Source organism: Engystomops pustulosus, chromosome 4 (genome assembly GCF_040894005.1).
Source record: "Engystomops pustulosus chromosome 4, aEngPut4.maternal, whole genome shotgun sequence".
Taxonomy (NCBI): domain Eukaryota; kingdom Metazoa; phylum Chordata; class Amphibia; order Anura; family Leptodactylidae; genus Engystomops; species Engystomops pustulosus.
This window is the reverse complement of record NC_092414.1, coordinates 42,597,818-42,613,567: the sequence shown is the minus strand read 5'-3', so window position 1 is coordinate 42,613,567 and position 15,750 is coordinate 42,597,818. Positions and strand designations below refer to the sequence as shown.

The 15,750-nt window shown below is 46.1% G+C and overlaps 1 protein-coding gene across 4 annotated transcripts in view; it reads right to left on the bottom strand.

Annotated features, from left to right (window-relative positions):
* The window catches only part of LOC140126389 (gamma-aminobutyric acid receptor subunit pi-like), a 234,286-nt gene that overhangs the window by 2,393 nt on the left and 216,143 nt on the right, over positions 1 to 15,750 (bottom strand). For 3 of the 4 annotated variants that reach the window (XM_072145792.1, XM_072145796.1, XM_072145795.1), the window contains 2 exons: positions 8,821 to 8,898; positions 1,113 to 1,309 (listed from right to left, as the gene is read on the bottom strand). In XM_072145792.1, coding sequence (XP_072001893.1) covers positions 1,113 to 1,309; positions 8,821 to 8,898 — 275 coding nt within the window. The remainder of the gene's footprint in view (positions 1 to 1,112; positions 1,310 to 8,820; positions 8,899 to 15,750) is intronic. The other variant, XM_072145794.1, reaches the window with a different exon arrangement.

Sequence of the window (15,750 nt, the reverse complement as noted above, 5' to 3'; positions counted from 1 at the left end):
AGCCGTGACACAAAACTGGGCAGACACTTTATAAATACAAATGCAAGTAGTATGCATATAAATATTAATAATATTAAAAAGAAAGATTTATCTGTTTTAACACCTTAAGGACAGTCCTAAAATGGCCTATAGGCCACGTTTTTCCCTGCTCAAATTCCAAAAGACATAACTTTTTTTTATTCTTTATCTGACATTGGCATAAGTGGTCTTGTTTTTTTTGCGGTAAGATTTGTATTTTTCCAATGGGTTCATTTTTATGGTAAAAATAGCATGATGATTCAAATGTATTAACTCTTTCCTGCAATGGAACAGAATAATACAGCTGTTTTTAATTAAACCGCACTTTACTGAAGAGTATTATAAACACAATAAAATTATTCTATAAGTTAGTACGTTTAAGCAGACACCAAATATGTACAGGTTTTCTTATGTTTTACTACTTATTACTACTAGCAAATAAAAACTCATTTATAAGGAAAACACATTTAGTAGGAAGCACTAAAATTGCAATTGGTAATTAGTTTTTCATTTTTATTTTTTATACCCTTTACAATATGGATATAACAACATTATATATGCTTGGCCAAGGTCACTACAGATGCAACAGTACCATTTTTCTAGGGTGGGTTTTATTATTTTTTTTTTTTTAACCCAAAATGGAATTATATATAGGGAATAAGTGATTTTATTTATTTTTAAAAGCCTTTTATTTAACTTTTTTTTTTACTGTCCCACTAGGGGACTTAACAAGGGATGCCTTGATCCCTTATACTGCAATGTATTATATTGTAATGTATTGTATCTGTCAGTGTTTTGCTGACAATTTGCCTGTTAGACCCAGTCTTGGAATGGGCCTCATAGGTCACCTTACATGGAAGACACATGGGTCTTTGTCAGTCTTCCGGCTGCCATGGTAACCCCCCGGCACCCTGCAGGGCAGATGCAACAGGGACCAGGCTGTATTTAACATCCCACTCTTGCTACAGGTCATAAGGACGAAATAGATTGTCCAAATGCAGCAACGGGACACTATTTAGTATTTTGTTTTTATTTAGTGTATATGCTACTGGGAGCTGACAGATTCCTTGAAACAAAGCATGCTTCTGTCCTACCTTTTTTTCTCTTTCTTTCAGGGCAGCCTGCTTTTCAGTGCAATAATGAGTGACTGCATACTCTAGTAATGCACCAAAAACAAAACTGAAGCAAATACCAAGGTACACATCAATTGCCTTTATAAAACAATTAGCAGTTGGGAAAGTGGATCGGGATCCCATCAAAATGGTTGTCATAGCCAACACAGTTGTAACTCCTGGAATGACAAGATACAAAGTCAAATAAAATATGAATAATAAACAAAACTAATTTTATTTTTAAAAAAACCTTATTATTGTCAAGGTTTTCGACTCATACCTGTTTTGTAAAGTGACTTCTCCCCTATGTTAATGATGATGATAATTAAGCAAAAATAAGTTTCACATTCATGCCATTCATGGTAATATTCTGTCATTACATGGTTTTAACTATTTAGTTTTTAATATGATATTTGAACATGATATTAGGCTGTATTCACATTCATTTTTTTCTGATGCCAATGTACATCAGTTGGCAAGCAATCTGTCCTCAAAAAGCACACTCAAAAGGTCTTAACCATAAATACCTACGGATAAGATCCAGACTAGAGATGATCGAACACACTCATCCGAGCTTGATGCTCGTTCGAGCATTAGCATACTCGTAACTGCTCGTTGCTCAGACGAATACTTCGACAGCTCGAGAAAATGGCATCTCCCGCCGTTTTGATTTTTGGCGGCCAGAAACAGAGCCAATCACAAGCCAGGAGACTCTGCACTCCACCCAGCATGACGTAATACCCTTACACGTCGATAGCAGTGGTTGGCTGGCCTGATCAGGTGACCCTGGAATAGACTAGCCCCTGCCCGCGCTGCTCGCATCATTCTCTGTCTGGATGCCGTTAGGGAGAGAGCTGCTGCTGCTGCAGGGATAGCGTTAGGGTGTTATATTAGCTTACTGTTAGGCAGGAGTGAGTCTACAAGAACCCAACAGCCCATGTTAGGGCTACAATAGCATTATATATATATATTTTTTTTTGTTTGCTTGTGGCTGGGCTTGCTGGCACTAGTAGTGCAGCTAGTACCATATTGTGAGGAATTTGCAGAGAGACTTGGGAACGTTATATTTAGCTCTTAGTTACACACACATCTCAAACACCTAAGTGGAACAATTTATTAGGGGTTTGATTGAATTAGGCACAGTCTGCTGATTTTTATATTTACTTTTATTTTTTTTTATAACTCAAAGTCATCAGGCACAGCACAAAATCCAGTTGTGTGCTGTCAGTGTAGGTTAGAAACTAGCCATAGCAATAGGATAGCATTGTTTTGTAAAAAAAAAAAAAACACAAATAAAACAAAAAAAAAAACAAAAAAATCCCCAAAAATTTACAGTTTACACTTTAATTTTGAAAATGTTGAACCCGAGGGCTAGGGGTAGAGGACGAGGGCGTGGACGTGGGCGTCCAACTAATGCAGGGGTCAGAGGCCGTGGTCCTGGGCGGGGTGAGACACCACCTGCTGTTGAGGGAGCAGGGGAACGCCGCAGAGCTACACTCCCTAGGTTCATGTCTCAAGTTACTGGGACTCGTGGTAGAGCACTGTTAAGGCCAGAACAGTGCGAACAGGTGATGTCGTGGATTGCAGGCAATGCTACTAGCCATTTGTCCACCAGTCTTCCACGCAGTCCGCCCATGTCACCAAAATCAGCACTCCTCCAGCTCCTCCACCTCAGCCTCCTTCCCCCCAGTCTGCCCCCTCCCAGAAAAATTTGGCATTTGAACCGGCGTTCTCTGAGGAACTGTTTTCTGGATCCTTCCCAGAGTCACAAACCACTTGTCCGGTTGCTGCTGAGCTATTTTCCGATGCCCAGGTTTTCCACCGGTCGCAGTCTGTGGGTGATGATGACATTGTTGACGTAGTGGAAGAAGTGTGTAAAGAGGTGTCGGACGATGAGGAGACACGGTTGTCAGACAGTGGTGAAGTTGTTGTCAGGGCAGGAAGTCCGAGGGGGCAGCAGACTGAGGGATTGGAGGATGATGAGGTGACAGACCCAAGCTGGGTTGATAGGCCTGGTGAACACAGTGCTTCTGAGACGGAGGCGAGTCCTCGACGAGAACAGGTTGGAAGAGGCAGTGGTGGGACCAGACGGAGAGGCAGGGCCAGAGCTGGTGCATCAGCGCCAAATGTTTCACGTAGTCAAGCTCCTGTGGCTAGGGCTAGATTTTCGGAAGTCTGGAGGTTCTTTAAAGAAACACCGGATGACCGACGGACTGTGGTGTGCAACCTGTGCCACACCAAGATCAGCAGGGGTTCCACCACTACTAGCTTGACTACCACCAGTATGCGCAGGCATATGAATATTAAACACCCCACTCAATGGCGCCAAGCCCGTTCACCTCCAGCCGGGCACACCACTGCTCATTCCCCTGTGTCATCTGCTGCCTCTGCTAGTCAGCCCCCTGCCCAGGACCCTGGCCCAAAAACCTCCCGTGCGAAAACCCCATCGTCGCCTCCACGATCCTCCACAGCATCCACCAATGTCTCCATGCGCAGCGTTCAGCTCTCCATACCCCAGACGCTGGAGCGCAAAAGGAAGTATAGTGCAACCCACCCACACGACCAAGCCCTCAATGTCCACATCTCCAGATTACTTAGCCTGGAGATGCTGCCCTATAGGCTGGTAGAGACTGAAGCCTTTTGCAACCTCATGGCGGCGGCCGCCCCTCGGTATTCGGTCCCCAGCCGCCACTACTTTTCCCGATGTGCCGTCCCAGCCCTGCACCAGCACGTGTCAGACAACATCATCCGTGCCCTGACCAATGCCGTTTCTGACAAGGTCCACCTGACCACAGACACGTGGACGAGTGCTGCCGGGCAGGGCCACTGTATATCACTGACAGCACATTGGGTTAACTTGGTGGAGGCTGGGACCGAGTCTGACCCTGGGGCTGGTCATATACCGCCGACACCAAGAATTGCGGGGCCTACCTCGGTCCAGGTCTCTCAGGCCTACTATGCCTCCTCCTCCTCCCCCTCCGAATTACCATCCGTGGGCATGGCGCCATCAGTCGGTAGCTCTAGGCACAGCAGCAGTGTCGTCGCTAAGCGACAGCAGGCGTTGCTCAAACTGCTGAGCCTAGGCGATAAAAGACACACCGCCCAAGAGCTATTACAGGACATCACAGCGCAGACTGATCTGTGGTTGGCACCGCTGAACCTGAAGCCAGGAATGGTTGTGTGTGACAACGGCCTTAACCTGGTGGCGGCTCTGCAACTCGGCAGACTGACACATATGCCATGCCCGGCCCACGTGTTAAATCTCATAGTTCAGCGTTTCCTCAAGACATCCCCCAATCTGTCTGATTTGCTCACGAAGGTGCGCCGCATCTGTGCGCATTTCAGGAAGTCCAGCACAGATGCTGCCACTCTCAGGGAAGCGCAGCGCCGCCTCCAACTGCCCGCTCACCGACTGTTGTGCGACGTGCCCACGAGGTGGAATTCAACATTAACCATGTTATCCAGAGTTTACCAGCAGCGCAGAGCGATTGTAGACTGCCAGATGTCAACTTCCACCAGAACTGGTAGTCAGGTCAGTCAGCTTCCTCAAGTCTACAATGAGGAGTGGACATGGCTGTCTGATATCTATCAGGTACTGAGTAACTTTGAGGAGTCAACACAGATGGTCAGTGGAGATGCCGCCATCATCAGCCTCACCATCCCGCTGCTTGGCCTGTTGAAAAACTCTCTGGTCAGCATGAAGTCAGAAGCTTTGCGCTCGTCACAAGAGACGGGGGAAGAAGATTCCCTTGTTGATAGCCAAAGCACCCTCAGGTCGGTTTCTCAGCGCATATCGGAGGAGGTGGAGGAGGATGAGGAGGAAGAGGAGGAGAATGTTGGCGAGACAGAAGAGGGAAGCATTGTTCAGTCCTTCAGTGTTCAGCGTGTATGGGCAGAAGAAGAGGAGTTGGAGGAGGAGGAAATGGAGAGTCAGGCCAGTGAGGGGAGTGAATTCTTGCGCGTTGGTACTCTGGCGCATATGGCAGATTTCATGCTAGGCTGCCTATACCGTGACCCTCACGTTCAAAGAATTTATTCCAGCACCGATTACTGGGTATTCACTCTTCTGGACCCAAGGTACAAGAAAACTCTTTCCACTCTCATCCCTGGAGAGGAAAGGAGTGTGAGAATGCATGAATACCAGCAGGCCCTGGTGCACAAGCTGAAACACTATTTCCCTTCTGACAGCGCTATCGGCAGAGGGCGTACTTCTGCGGGACAAGTAGCGTGGGAGAGTAGGCAAGCAGGCAGCTTGTCCAGCACTGGCAGGGGTACGCGATACAAGGCCTTTGCCAGTTTTATGTCACCCCAGCAAGACACTGTCACCTGTCCCCAGTCTCGGCAGAGTAGGGCTGACCTTTACAGAAAGATGGTGAGGGAGTAAGTAGCTGACCATACCATCGTCCTAAAAGATCACACAGCTCCCTACAACTACTGGGTTTCAAAGCTGGACATGTGGCACAAACTGGCGCTGTATGCCTTGGAAGTTCTTGCCTGCCCTGCCGCTAGCATGTTGTCCGAGTGGGTTTTCAGTGCAGCTGGTGGCATCATCACCGATAAGCATACACGCCTGTTGACTGAGCGCTGACAGGCTGACGCTTATCAAGATGAATAAAGCCTGGATTTCTCAGTATTTCCATTCTCCACCAGGTGAAGGAAGCTCAACCTGAATAATTTATACACTCCTCCTCCTCATTTTCCTCCTTCTCCTCCTCTTTGTACACTAAAGCAGAGGAAACTGGTTATTTTTTGCCAGGGCCAACTGGCTCTAGCTATAGTACTCTATGTATTCAATTTTTCTGGAGGGCCACCTACCCGGTCCTCTGTTTTAAACAATTTTTGGGAGTGCCACATACAGGCACACAATTTAATTTTTCTGGAGGGCCACCTACCTGCTCCTCTGGTTTGAAAACTTTTTTGGACTGCCACATACATGCACTATCCAAATTAAATTGTCTCCATAGCAGCCTCCACACGTCGTCTTTTTAACTGCCTCCACACGTTGTCTCCATTGCTACCTCCACACATCATCTCTATAGCTGCCTCCAAAAGTCATCCATATAGCTGCCTCCATACATCGTCCCCTTATCAAACGAGCTGTGTCAGGCAGAATTTTGGGTTGTTTTCATGGCTTCCACATCAAACTTGTTAACTTTGTCGCCACCCTGCTGTGTTATCCACAAAATATACTGGCAAACTTTTATCATTTACCGATATTATTTCAGCGCTTCTTGCGTATCTGTTTACATTCCCCTCACCCGCCATAACCCAAACTTATAAGAACACTACTACACTTGATCTTATACAAAAGGTTCTTAGAAGTGCTGTTTGGGGAGGAGCCGAGAGACAGGGGCTTGGACAGGCGAAAGCTCGCCTGGCAGCGGACCATCAGCTCCATCCCAAGATCCAACTAACATAGTTTTAACTGCAGCACCTTTAATCTACTACTACTTTACTGCCTCCATACATCGTCCCCTTATCAAACGAGCTGTGTCAGGCATAATTTTCGGGTGTTACACCAGATACATAATGGAACTCGGCCCATCTGTCGCCGCCATGTTGGAGACCTGAAGTTGCAATCATAGCAGCGCAATATGGATGCCCCATACCAGTGATGGCTAACCTATGGCACTGGTGCCAGAGGTGGCACTCAGAGCCCTTTCTGTGGGCACCCAGGCCATCACCAGAGATGACTCCAGGTATATTCCTGCAGTCCCAGACAGCCCAGGACTTGGTGTGCACAGAGCTATTTTAAGGTGACAGCGCTACCTGGGACTATTTTCGGCTTTATTGGTGTCCTCAGGGGCTGGTATCAATGAAAACTGTGACAGAGAAGGGAGTATAAATCACAAATTAAATTTCTGTGTTGGCACTTTGCGATAAATAAGCGGGTCTTTGTTGTAGTTTGGGCACTCGGTCTCTAAAAGGTTTGCCATCACTGCCCCATACTGTTGCTCTTAATCATGTAACCATTTACGAAAAAACAATTAAAAATAGAACCGCTATGCTATTCCATTATTCCTATGAAATATTCAAACGACCCCGCCTGCTTTGAAAATGACAATTTTTTCAAAGTAAACGCTTCTGGCCCCCAGGCCCATTTTGGGTGGGGAGGAGCCAACAGCGTCCACCAATGTCTCCATGCGCAACTTTCAACTCTCTATACCCTAGACGCTGGAGCACGAGAGGATATACAGCACATCATCCCCTTATCAAACGAGCTGTGTCAGGCAGAATTTTCAGGTGTTTCACCAGATACATAATGGAACTCGGCCCATCTGTCGCCGCCATGCTGGAGACCTGAAGTTTCAATCATAGAAGCAATATGGATGCCCCATACTGTCACTCTTAATCATGGAAGTCGTCTCCATGCCTGCCTCCACATGTCGTCCCCTTATCAAACGAGCTGTGTCAGGCTCATTTTTCGGGCATTTCACCAGATACGTTATGGAACTTGGTCACTATGTCGCCACCATGCTGTGTTATCGACTAAATATATCGTCAAACTTTTGTGACATAGGAAATCATTTCAGCGCTTCTTACTCACCTCCTTTGGTTCCTCTCTCCCACCCATTGGTTTGAAGCCTGAGTCCATTTAGGGTATGTCGCCATGACACTCTCTAGCCTGCCACTGCTGCCGCTGTCTCTGCATGCCGTCCCCTAGTGTCAGGGTCAATTATTGGATGTTTTAGATGCTATCTAGCCTCATTCAGTTACTCTGTCATGTCCATGCTGTTGCCCATAATTTTGGCATAATGGAGCAATTAAGCAGCCTCAGAGACATCCATGCATGCTGCCCCTGCTGTTTTCTGTCCATTTCCGTGGTGTTTACATCATTTTCTGAGGTTTCCAGGTGTTTGGCCAAGCTTCCCTGTGCAGACCCTTGGTCCCCTTGAAAAATGCTCGAGTCTCCCATTGACTTCAACTTCAACGAGCACCCGAGCATTTTAGTGCTCGCTCATCTCTAATCCAGACCAACAAATAGTTCTTTCTTAAAGTTTTGTAATGTGTGTGTTAGTGTGTGGGGCAAGATATTAGATAATTTACCAATATACATCTGTTGAAAGTTCTGCATTGATTTATTAATATGTACGTAAATTAATTTACACAGCAATTAATTTAATTACCGCATCAGCCACACTTTCCTGACCAAAAAAATCCCGCTGATTGAGGGGGCGGTGATCTGTAGCTGTCCATGACCAATTACACTGCCAGGACTGTGATTTTATATTAATGAATACTATCGTAAGGTCCTGGCATGGCAATTTTCATGGACAGATAGAGATCACGTGACACTCCATCTTCACTAAAAGTGCTCTTCCCGTGTATAATGCTTGGTGCGTCACATTCATTGTGCCAGAAATCATTACTCTGTCACTTCCCTGAACTGGCCCGACAGAGTTACCAACTTTTGGTGCCCCTTTAACATAGGGCGTGTAACACAATTTGCATGTTAAATACGGTGCTTGGCCCCCTAATTTGTGTCGAATGGAGGCTAGCGTAGCTGCGCCACAAAAGGGTCGCGTGTGACACAATACTGGTGTAGACATTTCTTAACCCCTTCCCGACTATACTATAACGGCGCGCATATTGCAGCTGACACCCTTTTGTAACACCCGCTGTTAACCACTTACACGTTGCGTTCAAACATGACCTTTTGACGTGGATCGGACCCACCCGTGGCACTTACCTGGAAGGTCTGATCCTTCACTGGCAGACCCGGGGTTGCACAATCTGTATGGTCCTGGCTGGATCTGGCTGCAATACACTGAGCATGAGCAGAAAGATCTTTAATCTTTCCCTTCTGAGCCCTACTGCGTACCACACAACATTTTATTTGCACATGTGAGGCAATTCTACACTCGGGAGAAAGTGTTTTACACATTTTTGGGGGTTGTTTCATCTTTAATCCCTTGTGGCTTACAAAAATTTGTGGTAAAAGTGACTTTTTTGGGAACATTGTCATCTTTTTCCTTTTATGGGCCTAATTGAATCTAACACATGTAGGTGAAAATACAAACATTACACCTTGCTCATTTCTCCAAGGGGTGTACTTTCCAAAATGGCGACACTTGGTGGGTTTCCCCTCTGTTTTGGTACCACTAGGGCTCTCCAAATGCATCCTGACACATGTAAAGGATTTTTGTCAAATTTGGCTTCTAAAAGGCAAACGCCCCTCTTTCCCTTCTGAGCCCTGCTGCGTATCCATACAACATTTTATATGCACATGTAGGGCAATTCTACGCTTAAGAGAAATTATTTTACACATTTTTGGGGGTTGTTTCATCTATTATCCCTTGTGGCTTACAAAAATTAGGGGTAAAAGTGACTTTTTTGATAAATTTTTCACTTTTTTCCTTTTTGGGGCCTAATTCAATAAAACAGCTGTTGGGGCAAACACACAAATTACACCTTGCTAAATTCTTTATGGCGTCTCTTGTTAGGGCTCTCCTTTGTTCACGTACCACTTGGGCTCTCTCCTGACACATGAAAACATTTTCAGCCATATTTGTCCCCTTAAAACTAAATAGCACACTTTCCCTTCCAAGTGCCACACTGTGCCCGTAAACAGGGCCGCATCTGCCATGAGGTGAGATAAAAAATCTGGCCTCAGGCGGCAGATGCCTGAGCCTTGAATGAGACGGCAAAATTTGGGGCCATAATACGGGCGAATCGGGTGGCCATTGCCGCCCGAATCGCCCACATGAAAAATCAAATCGCACCTGTCTCTGGGAAGAGGACGCGAACGCCGGCGGGGGAGCTTGACAGGAGTTTGGGTGAGTTTATTGCTTTATTGTTTTTATAAAAGGGAGGCTATATATATTAGAAAACGAGGGGCTGTACATATTAGAAAACCAGGGCTGTATATATTAGAAAACGGGGGGCTGTATATATTAGAAAAGGGGGCTGTATATAATAGAAAAGGAGGTTGTATATATTAAAATAGGGGGGGCTGTATATATTAGAAATGGGTGGCTGTATATATTAGAAAAGAGGGGCTGTATATATTAGAAAAGGGGGGCTGTATATAATAGAATAGTGGGACTGTATATAATAGTATAGGGGGGGCTGTATAAAATAGAAAGGGGGCTACATATTATATAATAAGGGGGGCTGTATATCATAATAAGAGGGCTTCTTATTATTTAAGGGGGTTGTATATTATAGAATACGGGAGCTGCTTATTTTATAATAAGGGGGCTGTATATAACAGAGGCTGCATATTATATAACAAGGGGGGCTGTATATTATATAACTTGTGGGTAAAGCATTATATTGGAGGGGGTTGTATCTAATATAAATATAGGAGGGGGCTGTATTTAAAAGGTTATATGGGATACAGTATGTAATTTAAGGGAGTGGGGGCATGATTTAAATAAAATTTTGGGGCGGTAAATCTGTATATAGTTAAATGTGGGAGAATCTGGATATAGGGCTCAGATTTTAATTTATAGGAGCTGTATATAATTTAATTGGGGAAAAGGAGTTTTTATTATAAATTTTTAAATAAAGAAGGGCCACATTGGGGATTCTATATCCACTCTGTGTGTGTGGTGGTGGGGAGGTAGAGTGGGCCGTTGTGTACAGCATATGATTTAGGAGCACTGTTATTTCTGTGACTATATACTGTAAAGTGACTGTGGTATATCATTGGTGTAGCGCGAAGATGTGCTACCGGGAGCTGAAGCCAGCAAGTTCAACAGTCCTGGGTTGGGGAAAATGTAATGATGTTGTCTTCCCGATGGAGCAGATCATGACCTGTGAGGTACTAGATGCCATTATTGTCTGTATCACTTTGAGCTTGGTGGCGAGTGTGCATTGATCCGAAGTGTGTGCAGATTCCTAAGTGTGACTTAGGTTTAAGGGACTTAAGTTTGAGGGACTTTAGCAGGTAACTGCTGTATTTTGTGTACTTTGACTGTAAATTCTTCTTTCCATCTTTCCGTGCATATTTCTATTGTAATTCCCATTAGAACAATGGACTCCATAAGTGGCATTGCTACACAGTGTACATCCTGTGCCATGTATGCTTTCCTTGAACAGCCGTTTGAGGGGGAATACTGCTGTGTGGGATGTGTGAAAATTGCTCATCTGGAAGCCCAGATTCTGGATCTAAATGAGCAAGTTTCAAGGCTGCGGGCAATTGACAATATGGAGCGCAGTTTGCTGCTCCTGGAGCACAAACTCTCTGGGGAAGATGAGTGTGGGGAGGGAAGTATGGAGGTGCAGAGTGAGGGGGCAGCTAGTTGGGTAACATGTAGAAGGCGGGGTAGAGGGAAGAGTTGTAGGGAGTCTAGTCCCGATTTGGTGCACCCCAATAAGTTTGCCAGGCTGGCAGATGAGGGGGATATCAGCTCTGGGGTAGCAATGCTGCAGCAAGACGTGGCCTCTAGCAACCAGGGGACTGTCTGCTCCAGTAAGAAGGGTAATGGGAGCAAAGGCAAGGTCAGACAGGTGCTAGAAGTGGGAGATTCGATTATTAGGGGAACACACAGGGTAATCTGTCACAAAGACCATGCATACCGAACAGTGTGTTGTTTGCCAGGTGCTCGGGTTCGGCATGTTGCGGATCGGGTTGACAGATTACTGGGAGGGGCTGGTGAGGAACCAGCGGCCATGGTCCACATTGGCACTAATGACAAAGTAACAGGTAGGTGGAAGGTCCTTAAAAATGATTGCAGGGATTTAGGCCATAAGCTCAGGGCAAGGACCTCAAAGGTAGTTTTCTCCGAAATACTGCATGTACCACGTGCCACACCAGAAAGGCAGCGGGAGATCAGGGAGGTAAATAAGTGGCTCAAAAGTTGGTGTAGGAAGGAGGGTTTTGGGTTCATGGAGAACTGGACTGACTTTTCTGTCGGCTACAGGCTCTATAGTAGGGATGGGCTGCACCTCAATGGGGAGGGTGCAGCTGTTTTGGGGGAAAAAATGGCTAGAAGGTTGGAGGAGTGTTTAAACTAGAGACCTGGGGGGTGGGCAACTACACTTGTGCAGGGCAAATAGACAGTGTAGATAGCGAGCTGGGAAGAGTCATAGTTAAAGATGAGCGAGCACTAAAATACTCGGGTACTCGTTATTCGAGATGAACTTTTCCCGATGCTCGAGTGCTCGTCTCGAATATCGAGCCCCATTGAAGTCAATGGGAGACTCGAGCATTTTTCAAGGGGACCAAGGCTCTGCACAGTGAAGCTTGGCCAAACACCTGGGAACCTCAGAAAAGGATGGAAACACCACGGAAATGGACAGGAAACAGCAGGGGCAGCATGCATGGATGCCTCTGAGCCTGCTTAAACGCACCATTATGCCAAAATTATGGGCAACAGCATGGCCATGACAGAGTGACAGAATGAAGCTAGATAGCATCTAAAACATCCAATAATTGACCCTGACACTATAGGGGACGGCATGCAGAGGCAGCAGCGGCAGGCTAGAGAGTGGCATGGCGACATACCCTAAATGGACTCAGGCTTCAAACCAATGGGTGGAAGAGAGGAACCAAAGGAGGTGAGCAAGAAGCGCTCAAATAAGATCGGTACATGATAAAAGTTTGCCAGTATATTTTGTGGATTACACAGCAGGGTGGCGACAAAGTTGACATGGAAGCCATGAAAACAACCCAAAATTCTGCCTGACACAGCTCGTTTGATAAGGGGACCATGTATGCCTACAGTTCATGCCAGTCGCTGCACTGGCTGCCAGTCTCCTTTCGAATACAGTTTAAAATAATAACCCTCATCCATAAAGCTCTGTATAATGCTGCACCCCCCTACCTCTCCTCTCTTATCTCAGTCTATCGCCCAACCCGTGCTCTTAGATCCGCCAGTGATCTTAGATTAACCTCTACCCTAGTGTGGACCTCCCACTCGCGTCTCCAAGACTTCTCTAGATCTGCACCAATTCTATGGAATGCTCTGCCCCGGACTATCAGACTAATACCTAACCTCCAAAGTTTCAAACGTGCTCTTAAAACCCATTTCTTTAGGCAAGCCTATAACACTCATTAACTGCATGAAGTTTTAACTCTTCTACTAACCCGTCCTGTGTCGTCCTCCCATCTGTTATCCAGCAACCAACAGGCACCAGACTTCTCTGCAGTCCCATTCACCCTGGACCTGGTATATAAGATGACGGCTGATTGGTTCAAGCGACAGCAATTCCATTTATTATATTTTGTTCTATTCCCTAAGAAGAATGGCTTGACCATTAAATATTCTTTTACCTCGTGTTACCCCATCATCTTCATAAACTGTAAGCTCTGGCGAGCAGGGACCTCACTCCTGTTGTTCCATACAAATGTTGTGCTCTGTTAAATTACATTTGTATTTGTTTCTTATGATTTGTAAAGCGCTACGGAATATGATGGCGCTATATAAATAAAGATTATTATTATTATTATGGAGGCAGTGAACTAGTAGTAGATTAAAGGTGCTACAGTTAAAACTATGTTAGTTGGATCTTGGGATGGAGCTGGCGCTCCGCTTCCAGGCGAGCTTTCTCCAATCCAAGCCCCTGTCTCTAGGCTACTCCCCAAACAGCACTTCTAAGAACCTTTTGTATAAGATCAAGTGTAGTAGCGTTCTTATAAGTTTGGGATATGGCGGGTGAGGGGAATGTAAACAGATGTGCAAGAAGCGCTGAAATAATATCGGTAAATGATAAAAGTTTGCCAGTATATTTTGTGGATTACACAGCAGGGTGGCGACAAAGTTAACAAGTTTGATGTGGAATGCCCTGTAATAGCTCTTGGGCGGTGTGCCTTTTATCGCCTAGGCTCAGCAGTTTGAGCACCGCCTGCTGTCGCTTAGCGACGGCACTGCTGCTGTGCCTAGAGCTACTGACTGATGGCGCCATGCCCACGGATGGTAATTCGGAGGAGGAGGTGGACGAGGGGTGGGAGGAGGAGGAGGTATAGTAGGCCTTTGAGACCTGGACCGAGGTAGGCCCCGCAATCCTCTGCGTCGGCAGCATATGACCAGCCCCAGGGTCAGACTCGGTCCCAGCCTGCACCAAGTTAAGTGTAGTAGCGTTCTTATAAGTTTGGGATATGGCGGGTGAGGGGAATGTAAACGGATGCGCAAGAAGCGCTGAAATAATATCCGTAAATGGTAAAAGTTTGCCAGTATATTTTGTGGATAACACAGCAGGGTGGCGACAAAGTTAACAACTTTGATGTGGAATCCATGAAAACAACCCAAATTTCTGCCTGACACACCTCGTTTGATAAGGGGACGATGTATGGAGGCAGCTATATGGACGACTTTTGGAGGTAGCAATGGAGACAACGTGTGGAGGCTGCTATGGAGACAATTTAATTTGGATAGTGCCTGTATGTGGCAGTCCAAAAAAGTTTTCAAACCAGAGGATCAGGTAGGTGGCCCTCCAGAAAAATGAAATAGATTGAGTGCCTGTATGTGGCAGTCCAAAAAAGTTTTCAAACCAGAGGAGCAGGTAGGTGGCCCTCCAGAAAAATGAAATAGATTGAGTGCCTTTATGTGGCAGTCCAAAAAAGTTTTCAAACCAGAGGAGCAGGTAGGTGGCCCTCCAGAAAAATGAAATAGATTGAGTGCCTGTATGTGGCAGTCCAAAAAAGATTTCAAACCAGAGGAGCAGGTAGGTGGCCCTCCAGAAAAATGAAATAGATTGAGTGCCTGTATGTGGCAGTCCAAAAAAGTTTTCAAACCAGAGGAGCAGGTAGGTGGCCCTCCAGAAAAATTGAATAGATTGAGTGCCTGTATGTGGCACTCCCAAAAATTGTTTAAAACAGAGGACCGGGTAGGTGGCCCTCCAGAAAAATTAAATGCATAAAGTACTATAGCTAGAGCCAGTGGGCCCTGTCAAAAAATAGCCAGTTTCCTCTGCTTTAGTGTACAAAGAGGAGGAGAAGGAGGAAAATGAGGAGGAGTGCATAAAGTATTCAGGTTGAGCTTCCTTCACCTGGTGGAGATTGGAAATTATGAGAAATCCAGGCTTTATTCATCTTAATAAGCGTCAGCCTGTCAGCGCTGTCAGTCGACAGGCGTGTACGCTTATCGGTGATGATGCCACCAGCTGCACTGAAAACCCGCTCGGACAACACGCTAGCGGCAGGGCAGGCAAGAACCTCCAAGGCGTACAGCGCCAGTTCGTGCCACATGTCCAGCTTTGAAACCCAGTAGTTGTAGGGAGTTGTGTGATCATTTAGGACGATGGTATGGTCAGCTACGTACTCCCTCACCATCTTTCTGTAAAGATCAGCCCTACTCTGCCGAGACTGGGGACAGGTGACAGTGTCTTGCTGGGGTGACATAAAGCTGGCAAAAGCCTTGTAAAGCGTACCCATGCCAGTGCTGGACAAGCTGCCTGCTCGCCTACTCTCCCTCGCTACTTGTCCCGCAGAACTACGCACTCTGCCGCTAGCGCTGTCAGAAGGGAAATAGTGTTTCAGCTTGTGCACCAGGGCCTGCTGGTATTCATGCATTCTCACACTCCTTTCCTCTCCAGGGATGAGAGTGGAAAGATTTTGCTTGTACCGTGGGTCCAGGAGAGTGAATACCCAGTAATCGGTGCTGGAATAAATTCTTTGAACGCGAGGGTCACGGGATAGGCAGCCTAGCATGAAATCTGCCATATGCGCCAGAGT